Source organism: Chenopodium album, chromosome 19 (genome assembly GCF_948465745.1).
Source record: "Chenopodium album chromosome 19, dcCheAlbu1.1, whole genome shotgun sequence".
Taxonomy (NCBI): domain Eukaryota; kingdom Viridiplantae; phylum Streptophyta; class Magnoliopsida; order Caryophyllales; family Amaranthaceae; genus Chenopodium; species Chenopodium album.
Window position 1 is genome coordinate 7,856,727 of NC_137852.1, and position 19,697 is coordinate 7,876,423.

The 19,697-nt window shown below is 32.9% G+C and overlaps 1 protein-coding gene across 2 annotated transcripts; it reads right to left on the bottom strand.

Annotated features, from left to right (window-relative positions):
• Positions 1–1,248: 1,248 nt before the first annotated feature.
• LOC145594819 (uncharacterized) lies at positions 1,249–6,708 on the bottom strand. Of its 2 annotated transcripts, XM_081651155.1 has the most exons (3): positions 6,621–6,708; positions 3,246–5,844; positions 1,249–1,863 (listed from the first exon to the last, which is right to left on the bottom strand). In XM_081651155.1, the coding sequence occupies exons 2-3, from the start codon at positions 5,731–5,733 to the stop codon at positions 1,508–1,510; spliced, it is 2,844 nt and encodes a 947-aa protein (XP_081507281.1). In that variant the 5' UTR covers positions 5,734–5,844; positions 6,621–6,708; the 3' UTR covers positions 1,249–1,507. The 2 variants fall into 2 exon arrangements, with proteins under 2 accessions (XP_081507281.1, XP_081507282.1); XM_081651156.1 differs by lacking the exon at positions 6,621–6,708 and having other exon boundaries at positions 3,246–5,935.
• Positions 6,709–19,697: the final 12,989 nt, after the last annotated feature.

A 19,697-nucleotide genomic window follows, 5' to 3' on the forward strand; every position in this document is an offset into this window, starting at 1 on the left:
ATTCTTTCTCTTCTTAGTGTTTATGGGTTTAAATTTTTAATTAAGCTTTGTACATTTTGTGTTGACAGTTTTTTAAATGTTAGAGGACGCTGTGACTTATATTATAAAATCATGATACTCATGATAATTGGTCCATTAGGCTTATTCCGCGACTTTAAAACCAGAGAACATATTGAAACGACAAAGTATCATATACACGTTGAAGTTTTTTAAGTCATTTATGAGATGAATTAATTTATAGCACAAATATTACAATTGCTCTTAGATTCTACTCTATCATTTCTAGCTAGGTATTCGGAGTGGGTTTCTTGCCATACTGACTATTACTAGTTGAATTCTTTATTCTTAGTGTATGACAACCATTTCTAGCTATTATTTCTTTCTTAGTTACGACTTTAGATTATTGAGTTATTGTGAAGTACTAATTTAAGACCTTATTTCACTGAACTTATGAGGAGGATACCAATGTTATGCAACAGTTTGGAAACAAATCCTTTAACCCTAAAAGGGGGAATTTACTCTCAATTAATGGGCTAGGTAAACTGTAATTTTCATCCCCTATAAGTCAATTGGTGCTTTGCACTTCATACTTTAATTTCAATTCTGTTGTAGCTTGTCGATTTGAGTAAATAACAAGCATAAACATTTCATCTTTGTAAGCTATGATAATGTGAGTTGAATTTATACATTAACTTTGTTTTTTCCACTTGTTTTATGTCATGGTAATTGGGATAGGTAAATTAAGGTGCTTAATTAATCAAGGCTTTTTGTAAAATCAACAAAAGCTAAACTTAAGTGGTTGAGTTTGTCGTTTAATTGTCAATAAACCCACTCATGATGATAGAGGCAAACGACATATTTCATATAGCTATATATAAAAGATATACCCTCTTGACCAATTAGAATGAAAACGTGTTTTAGTACCATATATTGTGTTAGAAATCATAAGATTCCCTGTCTGTTCAAATGTAGTAGTTTTATTCCAAATTACAGTTTAAAAGTAGTTAGTTTTTGATAAGTTATTTCATGTTGTCGAAAGTATTAAGAATGGTGCTTCTGTTAATGAGTCCACAGATTAGGTTATTTATTTAATTTTTGGAGCACTAGATGTTTTATGGTGCATTGGTGCCTTATTGCTGACACACTTTTTATCGGTACTATGTGTAATAAAAATTATGTACTACACATAATTGTTTGAAGTAAAAGCCAAGATAATATAAGCTATTATAATAATTGTATCAGTTGCAATGCTCGATAGTATAGAAATTGAGATTCTCAATACATTAATCAACTATGTTGTAAAATACAATTCAATTATCTACCTATATTCTACACTCAGTAATTAGTCATCACAAATTACATCACCCAAAATATATATAGCAACCCTATACTAAGCCCTTACTTAGGCAAAACAAGCTTAGGAGATGAAATAAAAACCTCAACAAAAGCCATGTTTTTATATGGGGCCAAAATTTGAACTTAAAATACAAATCCCAAACCTAATTAATTACCTAGATATCTCAAACCCTAAAACACACCTTCTAGACTTCATAATTGACTCTAATGTTTTAACCACATCACTTGAACAAGGCCTTGCACTTGGGTCACTAGCAGTGCATTGGATGGCCAAGTTCATAGTCTCCACAATCTCATTTGGATTATTCAACCGTTGATCTCGAATCTCGGGATCAATCCACGTGTCAAGATGACAATCCGAATAGCAATACTGGGCCCACCCGATGACACCATCGTGGGCCCCCAACTCCGCGTCGGTGGGCCCTTTTCCAGTTAGGAGCTCAACAAGAATTAGACCAAATCCATATATGTCATTTTTGTCTGTGATCTCCTTAGCCTCTTTTGTTTCTGTCATATACACATAATTATTAATTAAGCCACTATTTTAATTAAGCTTAATACATAAATAAAATACATAACCATGTAATTATGTTGTTACTTTAGCAGACTAATGGCATTAATTTAGACATTATGAAGAATATAGAATGTTCAAAATGCAAGAATATGCTATATTATGTACTCCATACATATAATTGGTGGATCAGTGAAAAATTATATAATGACATTAAAGTTAAATATGAAAGTACCATGAAATGATGTTGTGAGCTGTTATAATTTTTCTTTAACTTTAGAGCTGGGGTCATCTTAATTTTGGGAAACTGTGTTACACCCTTAAATCGTGTAAACATGTTGCATATTCATGCAGAATTGTTTGCATTCATAAAAGTTTCAATTATATGATCCTCATTTTACTTTGTTGTGTCTTCTTTCTGAAACATTTTTTTGGTGTAGGTCACATGAACTAATCATCCCTTGGACTCGTGATAATTTTATAAGTTGATACTAATTACAACAATATTAATTTCATCAACTTCAATTCTATCTGTCATTTTTGCAATTAAAAAAAAAATCTAAAAAAATTTGTGTAAAAAAATAATACGAGTTATTATTTGAGTTATCCTTATCGATTATTATTTTTTTTTTTTTTTAATGTTCTATGAAAGAATTGAAATACTTCATCGTATTGATTAAGTCCATCTTGAAGATGGTACAAGATTAGGTGTTGGCCTGGATATCATTAAGGGTTTGAAAGGTTTCAAAAATGATGATTATGCATGCACTATTAAGTCTATTATATTGTCTATATGATCATTATCCTGTATATTAATAGTCCCATGATATAAAGTACTCTCACAGCACTGAAAATTATATTCTAACCTGTCTATGTTCCTATTTTAGTTTTAAGAAATTACGAAGTATTGAAGTAACTACAATAACAATTGTACTTAATTAATTATTTAATTTACTTAAGCTAGAGTATGTTTTATGAATAAGAGACATTATTACTGACATATTTCAGTAAATGTTCTGTGACTACTTAATCCAATATACTTTAATCCAAGCTTAATATATTTTCTAATTACTTCATGGATTACTGATTTAAGCATCAATAAATAATTTAATGCAGTTTAACGAGGATACTATAAGTGCAACCATGTCTCCATGATACACCTTGGAGTATAAGTTAAAGTTTTAGAATACATTTTAAACTAGCTAACATACATGATAATGTCGTTTTTTCTTATGTATATTAGTGGAATTTAGATTATGTTGCAATTATTTTGAGACAGAAGAAGTAACATCATTAAAAAACATATAGCGCAAATATAATCAATTAATCATGCAATCAAAACTATGTATTGAATAAAATTATAGTAATGATTAATTACCTGGTGCAACATAGGCAGAAGACATGAAGCTCTTAGGCCCTAAGCAAAACAAACCACCAACACTTAATCTCAGGCGAGCCTCGTCATCTCCATCGACAATGATTTTCTCCGGCGACATTTCACCAACCAAAACACTCGGCGAGCAATGATAGTGGAGGTACTTAAGAGCCCTAGCAACCCCGAGAGCAATCCTTCTTCGACGTTCCCAACTCAAACCATGTACAACTTCACTCAAACACTTCCCTTCCACCTTCTCATAAATCAAAAACCCTATTTTTTCGGACTTGCATACCCCAAGTAGCTTCACAATATTTGGATGTCTAATTTTGCCAAATTGAGAAATATCCTCCCACAAGCTATTAACACTCCATTCTTCCACCACAAATTGCATGTTTTTATCATTTTTCATGGTAATTATATCTTGGATTGATATAAGCTTAGATGCCTTAGGATCAAAGAATTGTATTTCCCAAATTCCATCTTTCATTTCCACTCTTTGGACTTGCAACAATCTTTCCCTCCTTTTCTTGATGATAATGAACACACAAAAAATAATAATCACAACAAATATGATCACACCAAGGGATATAGCCAGGCCCCACCATACAGTCGTGGTGGGGCCTTTCTGATCCCCTCTGCAAAGTGGCAAGCCACTTGCGGAGTGTAGCCCACCACATAGGTCATTCCCGGCCACTGCACTCGAGTTAATGGCCAGGAATGCTCCGGTGGAGGGCAACACACCGTGAAGGTGGTTGTAAGACACATTAACCTCAACCAACGAGTCCACAACTCCTAAATTCCTCGGTATCTCACCAGAGAGCTGATTCTCTGATAAGTCCAATTGCCCCAACACCGGCATCTGGCCCAACCCTAGAGGGATTGAGCCACTTAGCCTATTATGGCTAAGGTCAAGTGTCACCATCTTCTTGCATGATGCTAACTCCTCCGGAATTTCGCCACTAATCCGGTTCCTAGCTAGCCTCAACAACATCAACTCGGCGAGCTTGCCATAACTTGGAGGTATACTACTCGTAAACTCATTCTCGGACAAATCCATATTCTCAAGCTTAACACTACTTGACATATCAGGCAACCCACCAACAAACCTATTATTAGCCAAATTCAACATTTGAAGCATTGGCATATCCCATTTATGTTGATTAATACTCCCCGAAAGATCATTACTCGAAATATCAAGAAAATAAGCATTATCAAGCCTTGTAAACCCCCTAGGCAACCCCCCGGAAAGGGAGTTGTTTTGAAGGCGAATTCGCTTAAGCGAACGACATGATCCTAAGCTTGAAGGGATTCCTCCGGAAAGGTTATTGGAAAAAAGGATAAGTTTGTAAAGATTTCCGGAGTTACAAAGGGAATCAGGGATTTTTCCTGTAAGAAAATTTGTAGAAAGGTCTAGAATTGTGAGATTGTTCATTTTTCCTAGGTCTTGTGGTATGTCACCATAAAACTTGTTAGACCAAAGTTGAAGAACTTGAAGATTAGGCAATAACGAAATCGAATTCGGGATTTTTCCTGTCAAATTATTGGTGAAGAGATGAAGAACTTGAAGATTTTGTAAATGGATGAGTTCATCAGGAATTTCTCCTGAAAGAAAATTATCACTCAAGTCTAGTGAAACAAGACTTTTTATAGTGAAAATTGAAGGAGAAATTTCACCACTTAATTTGTTTTGATACAAAAAAAGGTGTTGAAGATTTGTAAGGTTTCCAAATGAAAAGGGTATTGATCCACTAAGCTTGTTATAAACAAGATCAAGATGATATAAAGAGGTCAACATACCCAAATTACTTGGGATATTTCCTGATAAATTGTTGTAACCCAAGTAAATCCATCTCAAATTCTTCAAATTTCCAAACTCATTTGGAATTTCACCTGAAAGTTGGTTAGAAGCCAAGGTTATGTACTCAATCTTGGTCATATTCGAAATCGATTTCGGGATTTCTCCTACAAGTGCATTCCCGCCAAGATCAAGGTACCTCATATTACTCAACAAACCAAGATTTTCCGGTATTTTGCCTGAAATCATATTGTTGGAGAAGTCCAAGGTCTCGAATCGTGTCACGTGTTGCACGGGACTAGGCACACGGCCCGTGAGATTGTTGTTGCTCAAGTTGAGGCTGACGAGTGATAAACATGAAAACACACCTTCAGGGATGTTCCCATGAAGTTGGTTTACTGAAAGATCAATGGACACAACAAAGGGAAGGCGAAACAACGAAGGCGAAAGCTCGCCGGAGATGTTCTTGCTAGACAAATTTATGGCAGTGACATGGGTTTTGTTGGGTGAACATGTAATGCCACTCCAATTGCAGGGTGAGGTTGAATGATCCCAACTCGAAAGCGATCGAGTTGGGTCTTTTGTTGAAGCTTTGAAGGATAAAAGATGGTCCATTTCATTGCCTCTGGATAGTTCAAATGCAATGAACATAAAGAAGAAGAGGATTTTGGTGATTTCTGATGATTTTCTCATCTTTTTGGACTTTTTGGAGAGAATATATGAGGATTTAGAGTCAGAGGAAACAGAGGAGATGATTTAGTAGAGTGAAGTGATAAGTGTGATCATCCTTTTTATGCCTTGGATCTGATCAAAAGCACATAAAATTATATAATCAGACATAAAGTTTGGTATAAAACACAAAAGTAAAAGGTTATGAAATAATGAGTTTACACTAATGTTAAGTATATCTTCATACATTAGCTATACATGCACTAGTTTTGAGTTAAAGGGGTATGTCTTCATTTTTGTTTTGTTTTGTTAGGGTTCTTTAGATAGTGGGATTTATGGGCCTTTTCTCATCCCAAGGTAATGGAGGGAATGAATGAGCCAAATTTGACTAGATTGAATTATTAAGAAAAAGGGGTGATAGTATTATTATAATATTTTTATAAGATTACAGTGTTTGTTTGATTGACATAATACATATAAAATAATATAATTTAGGATGTAAAAATCTATCTCTATAATACATATGAAATAATATAATTTAGGATGTAAAAATCAACATTATAATAAGACACTGCACAACACGTACAACAAAATTTATCATATCAGATAACATGCACAAGCAATTTGCTATTTATTGACTAGATACACCAAAAATCATAATAGTACCTCCATCGAGATAGTTGTTACATACAATTCTTAGTTAAAAATACACCTACCATAGATAGATGAGACAACTCATTTAATTGAAGACAATATTCATATCGAGGCCTCATATGCATAATTGTGCAATATATAGCTAGACAATTAAGTAGGCAAACCTAATGATCGACCTTAAACAACACAAAACATGCATATATCAAATAATGTATAAATTAGAAGTTTAGTCTACTTGCATATGAAATTCATTTTACCTTGTATGCTAGTATTACCACCAAAGAACTTGAGAGAAACTTTCGCATAATTAGAGAGAGAGAGAGAGAGAGAGAGAGAGAGAGAGAGGTAAGACGTACTTTGTATGATAAGACTTGTTTAGAGGAAAGAGTGAAGCAAAGAGTGTGTGATTAAGAACTTTAAATAGAAAGGTTATAGATCAACAAATAGGGCAATAAAATGAAGGATAATTATAAAAATTTGGCCTTATTATTATTTTTTTTTCGGTTGTTTTTCAATTTTTTTTGTGTGTGTAGTTTGAATGCAAAATATACAACGGTTGAAATTAAAGGGGACAGATGTTTGGAAAGCCCTCAATTGAATTTGTCGGAATGAGATTTGATCAAAATCCTCCTTTGACTCACTTTTGATCAAAATGGTGATGATAATTGATAACAACTTTATAATTTGATATTTATTTTTGGTTTTTTTAATTTAATTTTAGAGAGTGCTTTTAGCCGTTGAAAAGGAATTCAAAGTTTTGGGAAGTAATGATGAGTATACTTGGTTAGCTTCCATCTTGTACTTGACATTATGTAATCGTAAAAGTAGCAATTAAAAGCATCATGCATGCATGTGTGCAAGACTGTTACCTTTTCCCTACACTTCTCCTTTCAATCATCCTTCTATAATCAGCACAAATTATATATGAGTTCTAATAAAAATAACTTAATCGAAAGATCTTTGCAAGAAATATATTTGTTCTTGTATGGGATGATATCTGAGTATGACCGATATCTTGTGAAAGCACGTGACCAGGCTCCAAACAATTATGAGAGGATGCTAATATGTTCCAGAAAGAAGACATGTCGGCCTGCCGGAATTCAACACGTGGCAAAAGAAGCTCGACACTTGGCACAAAAAGCTCTGCATGGATGAGAGCCACCTGTCAAGGTAGATCATTATAAATAGTGGGTAAGACCTCATTAATGAGGGCATTAATTACACACACACACTCTCTCTCTCTCTAATTTCTCTCTCTTACTTATCTTCTTCTTAAACACTTTCTGACTTTGTCATCGGAGTGGTTATCCCCGGATCACCCCGGGGTTAGCTAACTTCTTCTCATTGTGTAGGTTCTCAGCTTGCCGATAGGAGTATCAGAATCTCAGGTCCGAATTCTTGGGGAAGTCAGGATCAGACTGAAACAGTTCTTGAGAATTTGATTATAGTGAATGTTACTTAATGTCTACAATTGCACACTCTTCATTAAGAATATGTTAATGCATACTTAACTACATTGAATGTAATATGCCTTCGGCTTCAATTCGATGTGCTATTTATATGCTCAATATTCATCTGCTATAGCATTAGGCCAACTCACTCTATATATGGAGCGTGGTACTTATGCATTTATTCAGAATAAAGTATATATCGGCTCTAATAATATATACTTGTTAGACCTACAATATGCCACTATATTAGCCTATAGGTTGGTAGATAAAAACAAACACTTATGTACTCCCCGTACTATATATATGAGTTATTCAGTTCTCTATTATGTAGTAGAATATATGTATGCCGTAATAGAATATATGTATGCCAATGAACTCATTTATGAGTTTTGTATTAAACTTGAGGCCTTCACATGTGAGTCTATCCTTCTCTTGCAATGTGGGTATGTTAATCGTTGGACAACTCTAGACTTGTATGAAATTTTCACATGAAAACCTAATAACCTATTGCTCTTTTTTGTAATCAATTTTATTAAACTTTTTCAAAATTTTTACATCTTGCATTTTTCAAATCAACGAGTGGTCACTTTTTTTGAGACTAATAACGGACTAGGATCTTTAGCGAACAATTCAGCACTAAAAACCAGAGTAAATCCCAAGCTAAGATACTGTATTGTTCACCAATTTTAACTTCACCAAATTTTATTTTGGTCAAATCACTTAATTAGGATATGCAACTCTATCGTGTCAAAAAAAAAAAAAAAAAAAAGAAAAAAAAAGAAGAAGGGATATGCAACTCTATCTGCGTCATCACAAAATTAATGTATGTTATGTGTTTAAATGTTTTATTAAAGCATTACAATATTAAGATGACTAAAGTCAGTTAGTCAGATGTATTTATATATATTATCATTGATAATACTGTATCAATGTTCTTTAATCAGCCGTTCGTCATCATTACGGACTTAAAACTTAATTAGTAGCCTTATTAAATCTAGCTAAATACTGCATGGTTGTTCAAATTATGCAGATCACTACAATAAAATCGCTGATCGAAATAATGGAAAACTTAATAAATGCCCCTAAGAATTTGTATACTCCTTACTTATTAGTATTACTTAAAATTATTCACATCATTTTACATAATACATAGTGTTGGTGTATATTGCTTCAAATTATTAGGGATGTTATGGTTTCCTATCTTTTAGTTAGTCAGTTATCACTAGTTGCTTAATGTTAATTAGGAGTCAATAATAGTAGTTATTATTTTAGTCAATGTTAATGGTCATAGTGTAGTGGTACGTGGAGTTTGTTTCTCCACTTTGAGAATCATGTTAGTTAGTGGGGCTAGTTGCGGTTAAGGTTAGCTTATTTAAGTCGTAGAATTGTTTGTACTTTGTCAAGTTAATTATGCAGTATTCTTATTATGAGTGGTTTCATATGTTTTCATTATTGTTTTCTCCTTCTCTAAATTACACAAATAGCACTAACATGGTATCAGAGCTTCAGGTTAGATCCGGGAAGGGATTGAAATGATGAAAAAAAAAGGACGAGAGTGAAACAAATTAAAATTATCAGTCTTGGTTGTTGTGAATAAAAGAGTCGTGAGGTTTGAGCGTAAGACACGGTGAGTTTTTTTCTTTTCAGAATGAATTTTAAATTTTGTGTGTTTGGTCATTGTAGAAATGGGTGCGTTTAATGTGTCGATGGGTACCTTTTGTATTAGTTGTCGCAGTCGTGGGTATGCAAGTGGTTGTAGTTATTGTCGAGGTGGTCATGGTTATGAAAAAGGTGGAGGTTGTGGTGGCTACGGATGTAGTAGCGGTGGTCATGATGCAAATCATCTTCAAATCCAAGTATTGTGTTTTTATTTGTGTTCATGTTTGGGTCGTGGTTGCTTAGTGTTGGCAGTAATGAAGTCCATGGCGATAAGGAAAAGTCGAGTGTATGTAGTAATTGTGTGGTTGTGGTCGTAGTTTCCGTTCATGGGAATAGCATCATCCAAGTCGAGGTAGTCGTGGTCGTGGTCAAGGTCGTGAAGAAAGTAGTGGTCGGGGTCGTTCATCAATGAGTAGCATTCAATGCTATTATTGCAAGAGGTACGGTTGGGATAAGCAAAGGGACGAGCAAGGTGGTGGACAAAACAACTATGCTCAAAAGGTCGAAGAAGAAGAGAGCAAGCTCTTCTAAAGTCGTGTGTTGTGGTTATGTCGTGAAAGTCGTGGTTGTGGTGCCTTGAGTGTCGTGAGTTGATGCATGTCGAGTCAAGTCGAATCATCGTCACAATATGGTCGTAGGTGTTGGTGGCTTTGAAGCAAGGGGGTGTGTTGGTGTATATTGCTTCAAATTATTAGAAATGTTATGGTTTCCTATCTTTTAGTTAGTTAGTTATCACTAGTTGCTTAATGTTAATTAGGAGTCAATAATAGTAGTTATTATTTTAGTCAATGTTAATGGTCATAGTGTAGTGGTACGTGGAGTTTGTTTCTCCACTTTGAGAATCATGTTAGTTAGTGGGGCTAAATAGTAGGGATTAGTTGCGGTTAAGGTTAGCTTATTATTAGAAAATAATTAATTCCTTCATCTAAACATATCGTAGAAAATAAAGCCATTAGTAGATTATGATTTTAAATACGCATTGACTTTATGACCTGGCCTATATGATTTTTATATTTATGTACATTGTTAGTTATTTAGAACTCCTACGTACAAATGTTATTTATTTAATGAATTTGTAGTGCTAATTTATGCAAGAAAAATCCAAAAAAACACTTCGTACGTATGCAGCAAACTTCATGAATAACTGTAGAAAATCTAAAAAAAATTGTTCCTTTCAATACAATATACTTTCTTCTTCTTCAATACAATATAATTATTCGTCCACCATACATAACTCTGAATAAAAGATGAGAATTTGCAGAGTGTACAAATACAATCATACAAAAAGGTGTCTACTGAGATTGATAGAGAGGCAAAAGAGGATATAGATGTCATGTAATTGTGTACACTAGATAAAGTTGATAGGAAAGTAAGAAAAAGCAAAGGAATAAAAAGGGAAAGTAGAATGTCTTTTACTCCTTTTTTGTATACTTCTTTTTTTGTACTCTCTACTTGTTTTTATTATTGTTTCATTTTGATTTGACACGTTTAATTCCACTAGGTAAATTATCTATTAATCTGGTATGATGAGGTAAATATATCTTAACAACGAATTCTCTTTTCAATCCTATTGTATCAATAATCTTGATATATATACTACCTCCGTTTTTTTTAGTTGACACCGTTTGACTTTTACACTATTCACACACTACACTTCAACTCGCTTTTGTGATTTATAGATACAATAAAATATAGTTATGTGGATCTTATTTGAATTGTCTTGATATATATTTTATTAATATCCACTTTTTTTTTTTTTTTTTATAAATTTACAATGTTGATAATTAGAGATACTAAGCGTTAAAAACATGCGTTGGCAAGCGTGATATATGATAGAAAGGTGTCAACTAAAAAAAACGAAGGTAGTATATGGCAATAAAAAAACCGAGTCAGATTGTCTGATCAGTTTTTTTGAAATAGAGAGAGTATAAATTGTTGGGATTTTAAAAGTATATATCGAGATAAATCAACGACAATGATAGTAAAAAATAATGTGAATAATGTAAAAGGTAAATTAAAGTGAAATTACTAAAAGAATGAAGAAATTATTACAGATTTCCCACATTATTTGGCTTTTGATTAATGTAGTAATAGAAAAATGCTCGTGCGCTGGTAAAAAAAGAGCCTACCATCTTCTTTTTTCTCGAAGGAATATACAGTGAAGTGTCTTTGTCAAACACCACGGCATGCTTTGCCATTGTCTAGGGTTTAACACCATATCTTGGATCTCCACCATTATCTTCTTTAGTGGTCTCCAATATAAGGCCTTCCTTTTGGAATTTAAGACCACTAAACTTTATGTTTAATACTTTAACTAATTAATAATTATGATTAATAGCATAACAAAGCCAAAGTGTACTTTTTTTTAGGTTTAAGTATTGAATAGCTAAGATGGATTATGCATCCATTACAGCTTGTGTCATTATGCACTTAGATAGATCTTAGCTTGTGACAAGGGATATTAATGTAACATTAACTAGCTAGTTGATTATTCTTTCAATTTGCACCTCAAGGGTACACGATTGATAACTACCATAACTTTGAGGATCTGATCATTTGGCAGGGTGATAAATATGGGACTACACTGTGAAGAAAGGGTATGCAGCCTTAATTGAGGAAAGCATAAGTCATTCTAACATGCATCCCCTTACAGCTCAGAAGAAGATCAAATGGAAGTGGATATGGAGTCTAAATAGCACACCTAGGCAAAAAGTTTTATTATGGAAAATCCTTAGAGGTGCCTTACCTGTGGGAAGTGAAATGAAGAGGAGAGGCTTAGGTGATAATCACCTCTGTAACTTGTGTCTAAGAGAAGATGACAGCAGCTCTCAGCATCTGGAATCCTTAGAACATATCTTCAGAGACTGCTCCTTTACTAGTCATATTTGGAAGGGTTGCAGCTTGGGTATTAATGTGTACCAGCAGGAGAGTATTCCAATCTCTGAGTGGGTCTATAATTGGCTAAGGGTTTTGAGCAGGAAGGACAACAACTTGGATGACAGTCTTCACCTTTTTATCAATGTGCTGGAGTGCATATGGGAAGCTAGGAACTGTAAGATCTTTAGGGATGTGAATCCAAACCCCTTGACTGTAATTAATAATATAAACCACAGGAAGCATGGTAATTACAGGAAGGTGCAAGGAGAGAGTGAGAGGACAGATAACTCTGCAGATTCTAGCACAATGATTGAAGAAGACTCCAATGGCCCCCCGGGATTTGTTTGTGCCAGAGAGACAGAGAAGCATGGCAGTGAACGTCGTGTTGAGTGTGTTGAGCTGATTAGAGGATTTGGTGAATGTGAGCAGACCTTGCTTACCATAAAACAGGTTGGCAGCAGAAAGGGTCAGAGTAGATGGAAGTGGAGGCTTCATAATGCAGGGGTGGAACATGCTCAAGGTATGGTACAGGTTCAGCAGCAGGACACATCAGAAGGTTGTTTACAGGCTATTCTCCAAGGCATACAATCTGCTAGAAGACTGAGGTATTGGCACTTGAAGATGGAAACAACAGACAAACGACTTTTCAGCTGGGTGCAGGGGATCAATACAAGCTTGTCAATATGTTTGTAGGGGGTAATTCCCTTTTCTCAGCTGTCAAAAAAAAAAAAAAAAAAAAAAAACTTGGAATTAATAAATCTACGACACTCCGTAGTCTTTAGTATTATGCCTATATTCATTCTTTATAGAATTAAGATTGAATCATTTCTTAATTAAAAAATTCTAAGTATGATATGTGCGCGCATAATTGAGCAAAAGACCAACATTAGAGAGTAAGGGCCTGTTCACTTCAGCTTAATTTCAGTTTAGTTCAGTTCAGTTAAGTTCAGCTTCAAACTCCGATCCAATAAGTTCAGTTCATTTCAGCTCCAATCAGTTCAGTTCAACTTCTAATTTCCTTCAATCATAAAGTATTCATTTTAGTTCTATTCAGTTCTGTTCAGTAAATGTAAACAGGCCCTAAGACTTTGCTCTACTCATCACCATAATTCAACTATTTTAATTAAAGATTTAGCTTAAGACCAACAAATAGAAAGTTCAAATATTTGAAAATCTATACTTAGGGCCTGTTCACTTCAGATTTTTCAGTTCAGTTCAGTTCAATTCTTAATATCCTCCTCTCATAAAATATTCAGTTCAGTTCAGTCAATTAGAACAAGCCCTATATACTAAAGCAATCATCGGAGGGGTCACTTGGCATGATTTTGTGAAAAAAAAATTCCTCCAAAATGCTCTACTTTTTTTTTTTTTTTTTTTTTTTAAAAAAAAAAAAAAAAAAAACTATTTAAAAGATTTAAACGATGGACATCTATACTATATATTAAAAGGCGTTCCTTTTAAAGGAACGGTGCCACGTGACACTCTTCAAAGTATAAGCGCCATGTCATCATCCAAAAGTACATTCACCACATAAGTTTGTCACCTCATTAACAAAATAAAATTTGCTTGAGCTAGACTCGAACCCAAAACCTCCTATACATAATAGTAATGCATTTACCATCTCAACGAACTTTTATTTATGTTTTAAATTTCACATACAATATTGTATATTCCTTGCACTTATTACGTAAATTAGAGGTAATATTATTCATCTATTTTTCACAAGAATTAAATATAAATACATATGACGGGAAAAGAAGAGTAACACTTGATGCAATGCCCGAACCACACACTAACTATACAAATACATAATTATAAAATTAAAAAAAAGAGTACACAAACTATCAATCTGGGTCCCGGGGCATCACCTGGGGCACACACTAGTTAATAAATTCAAATCTATATTATAAAAGTAATCACCGGAGGGGACACTTGGCATAATAATTTTGTGAAAAAATTTCCTTCTAAATGCTATTTTATATATAAAAAAAATTCTATTAAAAAATTATAATTCTTTTAATAAATTTTTTTATATATATTTGTTACACATAAAAAATTTAAAGGATAGACATTAATAAATTTAAATTTTACAAAAATAAAATTGTTACCTAAGTCATTTAATTCAATTAACTCTATTTCAATTGAGTATTATTATTATTATTATTATTATTATTATTATTATTATTATTATTATTATTATTATAATAAACATACTTTATTAATCCGTGCATTGCACGGGACCAAAACTAGTATTGAGATATGATAAAGATGTGAATTCAATCTAAATAAAACACGGATATTCTTCATGAAAATTCTGAATGCATCTGAATTTAATAATATCTATAAAAATTGAAATCCAATTGTTTAGGGTTTTACTAAAATAAAATTATTCATTTTATAATTTAAAACTCAAATATTTAAAATATCCAAAATTATATACTACCTCCATTAATTATTATGTGTAACAACGGGGTATAAATTGTGAGACATAAAATATTCCTTTGTTGCACATAATAATTAACGGAGGTAGTAAGATATTATTGGTTAAAGCTTTGTGGGTATTTGTTAGAATCGTCTCAATAAGTTGATTTATAATATTCAATTGTTATAATTTATAATTGAAGATATTAAAGATATTATTGGTTAAAGTTTTACGTCGGCATGCATGAAATGTCATTATGGGGCACTTAATAAAACAGGCGGATTATTGTACTGAAATTGATCTAATGGACTCATTTATCAAGTGGGCGGTATCGCTTTTTGCTACTGTTTCATTGCACACATAATTACGTGAATCCAATATAAAGTGAAGGCATAGCCAGGCCCATGACAAAGCCCAATTCCAGAATTTGGCCCAATTTCACCAGCACCCAAACCCCAAGTCACCAATGCACGAGTTTTGTATATTGTGGTTTGGGAGCTGGCCAACATTAGTTTTGTATATTGTGAAATTGGCCTAATCTCGATCATACATTTTATATTTGATACTACATCCGTTCTTTTAATATTAAACCATATGTTGACTTTTACACTCTTCACACGTTGACTTAATGCGAGTAAATTACTGAAAATCGGGTGTATACAAAAGTTTTCCTATTAGAAGATCTATTTTCAGCCGCGGAAAAAAAAAATTAAAAATCCTCGTAAAACACCTGTTTTTTGTTGTGAAGATTATTTCCCTCAAACGTGTATATACTCGGATACTCCGTAGCTAGATGATAGAGAGAAAATCGTTAGGGGATCTAAATATTTACTACGAAATACTATGTAGAACAGTATTACAGTAGAGTTGATCATCATGAACTGATTATTAGACCAAATTTTTAAAAACATAAAGCATCGTATTGAGCCACAAAGCCCACAATTAGGGGTAAAATCTTGCAAGTAGCAGAAACTATTGGTTATAAAAAATGTTTTTACATGGGGCAGACTAATAAGATAGCCTGACCACTATTAAGGGCCGAAATTTGTGTCCGAATTTGTGATTTGTTGTATCGAGTACCGATCAACTATTACTCCAATTTAAAGTAGTCTTATTCGATTCGTTGTTTCATACATGGTTACAAACTTAAACATTACTACTCTACAAAGAATATAAGATGAGAGCCAAAGTCTCCAAAAAAAAAAAAAAAAAAAAAGGATGAGAACCATTACAACTTTGAATTGTCCATAGATACAAACTTAATCATGACTACTCTATAGAGAATATAGGATGAGAACTAGTACAACTTCATCCATATATAGATACAAAATTAAATATTAATTAATTACTACTCTACAAAGAATATAGGATGAGAAGATTGAGAGCCATTACAACTTCAATTTGTGATCGATGAATATGAAATAGTAAGATTATTTGAAGATGGTTGAACTATAATAATTAAAGAAATTATTTTCAAAGACGAAAAAGTAGCCTTACTTTAATAAAGTAAGTTTTCCATAAAGTAATAAAAACATTATAAATTGTTGTTCCAAAACTAAGAGTAATTAAAGTGGGGTGAAATAAGGGTCATGATCGAACTGATGAATCATGATAGAGATGGTTGCGGTAATATTGTGGTGATAGAAGTTAAGAAGTGGACGTTATATGTGAATATGCTAGATGCTAAATAATGTGGTGAATCTTGAATGATATCCATCAATCATTGAACATAGATATATTTGGTCATTTTAGTTTGATTTATCAGTTTATAACCCCCCCAAAAAAAGGAGTATTTTTTCATAAATATGTGAGAATTTTTAACATTAATAAGGAGAAAAAAATTATGAAAAAAAATGTCACCAAGGTTCAAAATAGAAGAAAGCAATATAATATGTATTCAATGAAGATAAAAAAAACTATATATAAATATATGTATTTTATGTAGCTTGATTTGGGATAAAAAAAAAAGATTTTAAATTAATACACCATAACAAAGATTGAAAAACCGTACATGGTACGGGATATAACCTAGTTAGATTAGAAAGGTTGGGTGTATCCGTCCTTGCCCATTGCTAAGTTATCATGAAATAGAGGAGTACATATCAAAGGGCTAAATAACGAAAGTTAACCCATTACTTCTCCTTATCAGTGTTCATGTTGGGGAAATTAGAATAAATACATGCACAGAAAGTTAAAGCACAAAGGCTAGAAAACACAAATTGTATATATTTTTGCAATTAATAACGAAGGTACATTAGAAGACCTTTAATTATAATGTTTGTTTTGTGCACCATGAGCCGGTTAAACAAAAAAAAGGCGGAAAGAACATTTGAGCAACTCCAATGGTTTTAGCTAGGGATTTGCTTGTAATTTTCAAAAGTCTCTACCTACTAGCTTGACCATTGGAGCTAAAAAATACAATTAGCTTGGCCAAGCTAATTTGCTTGACAAAAAAGTTTCCAAAATTTTTGGACATTAGTATATTAAAATTATTAAATTTCTAGGGCTAATTGAAAAAGTCAAGCTTATTTAATTAGCAAGCTGGTAGCTAGCCATTGGGGCACAAAATAGCTATAAAGAAAGTTAGCTTGAAATCATATGTGGCATGACAAGCTAATTTAAAATTAGCTTACCATTGAAAAAAGAACATGTATGTTTTAACAAAGAATATGCATTACTAAAGAACATAAATACATTACAAAAAGAACATGTTAAAAACTTTATTAAAATTTCATAAAAAATTACACATTAACGAAAAAAATCTTTACCAACGGTATCATTTCCCCAAAAATAGATAGTTTTCTCTCTTTTCAAAAATTCAACTTTCCATAATAAGTTTAGTTTTCTCTCTCTAAAATTATTTTCAATTAAAAAAAATTCAAGATTTCATGTTCAAATTAAATTTCAAAATTCAAAATAACATATGTTAAAAGAACATAAGTTATAATGTAAAGAATATACTATAATTAATACCCAAAGAACACTAAACATCAAAAAAATACGCAAAGAACACACTGATCAAACTCAAAGAACATACGATAATAATAAAAAATAATATATGATAATAAATAAATAAAAAAATAATTTGTGCATCACTCATTACCTCAAATAACATACTAGCCAAATTCAAAGAACATATTTTATATTATTTAAACCTAAAAAATATGTTTAATCAACATATGTTAAAAAAATAAAAGTATAAAAGAACATGTTGTCAAACATATATACTTATATAGGTATGTTATTTGCCTAATATAAGTATGTTCTTTGTCATACACGGAATGTTCTTTGTCGAATAACAGTATATGTTCTTTTCGTGTTTCGAGTGCACCCAAGTGTACCATACTATTTTCATTTAATTATATGGGTTGAAGACTAACACTAATAAAGCCTAATCTTAAGCTAACAACTGCCTAACTAGTGCCGAAAACATAGGTTACATACTACTTACACGATTTTCTCCTCTACGTTAAACTTGCTAGTTCTAACTACGTTACTATTAAACAACAACAATAGCATCCAAGAACAACACCATCTCAGCAAAGAACCCAAAAAGACAGGAAGTCACTAACCATACAGACTAGCGAACTTAAAACCACAATTAAAACTAAAGAGAACCAAACCGGCAAGCAAAGACAAGAAGACAACATACAAACCAACCAAAATAAAACCAAAACAGAGATTTTGAAGCAAAATGCAAGAAATCTACAAAACCCTAACTTTACCAAACACCTGTCGCGATAACCTTTTTTCCGGCGATCCCCTGACAGCGGCGTTAGAGCTAGCCCAAGACCCCTAAAACGACTACAACCGGATTTGTAAACCCGATCTTCCTTCTTGGCGGTAAGGACTTGCAACTAATCAAGACCTTCGAGGTCTCCCTGCAACACAAAAGAAAACACACCCCAACTCAAGGAGCGGCCACCGGAGAAGATGGTATTATACCCTAAGCAACCCCGGCCGAAACCCTTACTTGAAAGAGGAGAAAGCTTGCTGGAATTGGAACTACCCACATGAGAGAAGCGACAATTAGAAAAACTCAATTAACAAAAGGGGTTTCACCAGAGCTCCGGCCGCGGAGCCGGATCCCTGGTGAGGCCCTAGGTTTTCAGTGGGAAACTGTGTTGAGGAGAGAGAAGAGAGGTTTTGGATTTTTTATATTTTTTTAGAAACGACAGTTGTAACTTGTAAGTTCGTTGATCTATTGAATAATACATAGCTATGTAGGTAATAATAATATTTAGTACTACAGTAGCAATGTATTTCTTGAATTTGTAATACTTATTATTTTAAATTTACATACATGTATTATTTTACCGAAAAAAGATTTACTTCATTTTATACATCATATTTGCAAAATAATAATTCTACTCTGATCAGTAATGTTTTGCCTTTCTAACCATCTGAGACTAACATAAACACTTTTTATTTGAAGTAGATCCAACTATTATTTTGTAATAGGGTTGCATATAAAAAGCTTAAATAATAGGTGAATTGAAATATCAAATACACCCATCGACACGTGATTAAAGTTGTTGGAATGAGAGCAACTAATTTAAGAGGAGCATAGCTTCTAGCGACAACCAAAGTTGGAGAATTTTCATTCTTAGATTATTTCTTAGGCTAGTTATGATTAAAGTTGTCGGAACAGAGCGACTAATTGAAGAGGGGCATAGCTTCCAGCGACAACCAAAGTTGGAGAATTTTCTTAGGCTAGTTATTATAAATTTTTGTCAACTTTTGTCAAATCATGTCAAACTTTTGTTTAAACATGAATGTATGCTGAGTTGTTAGCCACTTGTGCTAATCATCGTGGTATAAGACTATAAGCCAAGCATGTATTAAAAACAGTATTTGTTCAACTGATGATTGGCAATTATATATTGCGTCTCCATTGGATGAGACTTCATTATTTCTCGTTTAAA

Bases quoted from the DNA above. Each gene is read 5' to 3' on its own strand.
- LOC145594819 (XM_081651155.1), bottom strand. From the start codon at position 5,733: ATGAGAAAATCATCAGAAATCACCAAAATCCTCTTCTTCTTTATGTTC. The intron at 1,864-3,245 runs GTAATTAATCAT...TGTATATGACAG, and splicing joins TTCTGCCTATGTTGCACCAG to AAACAAAAGAGGCTAAGGAG.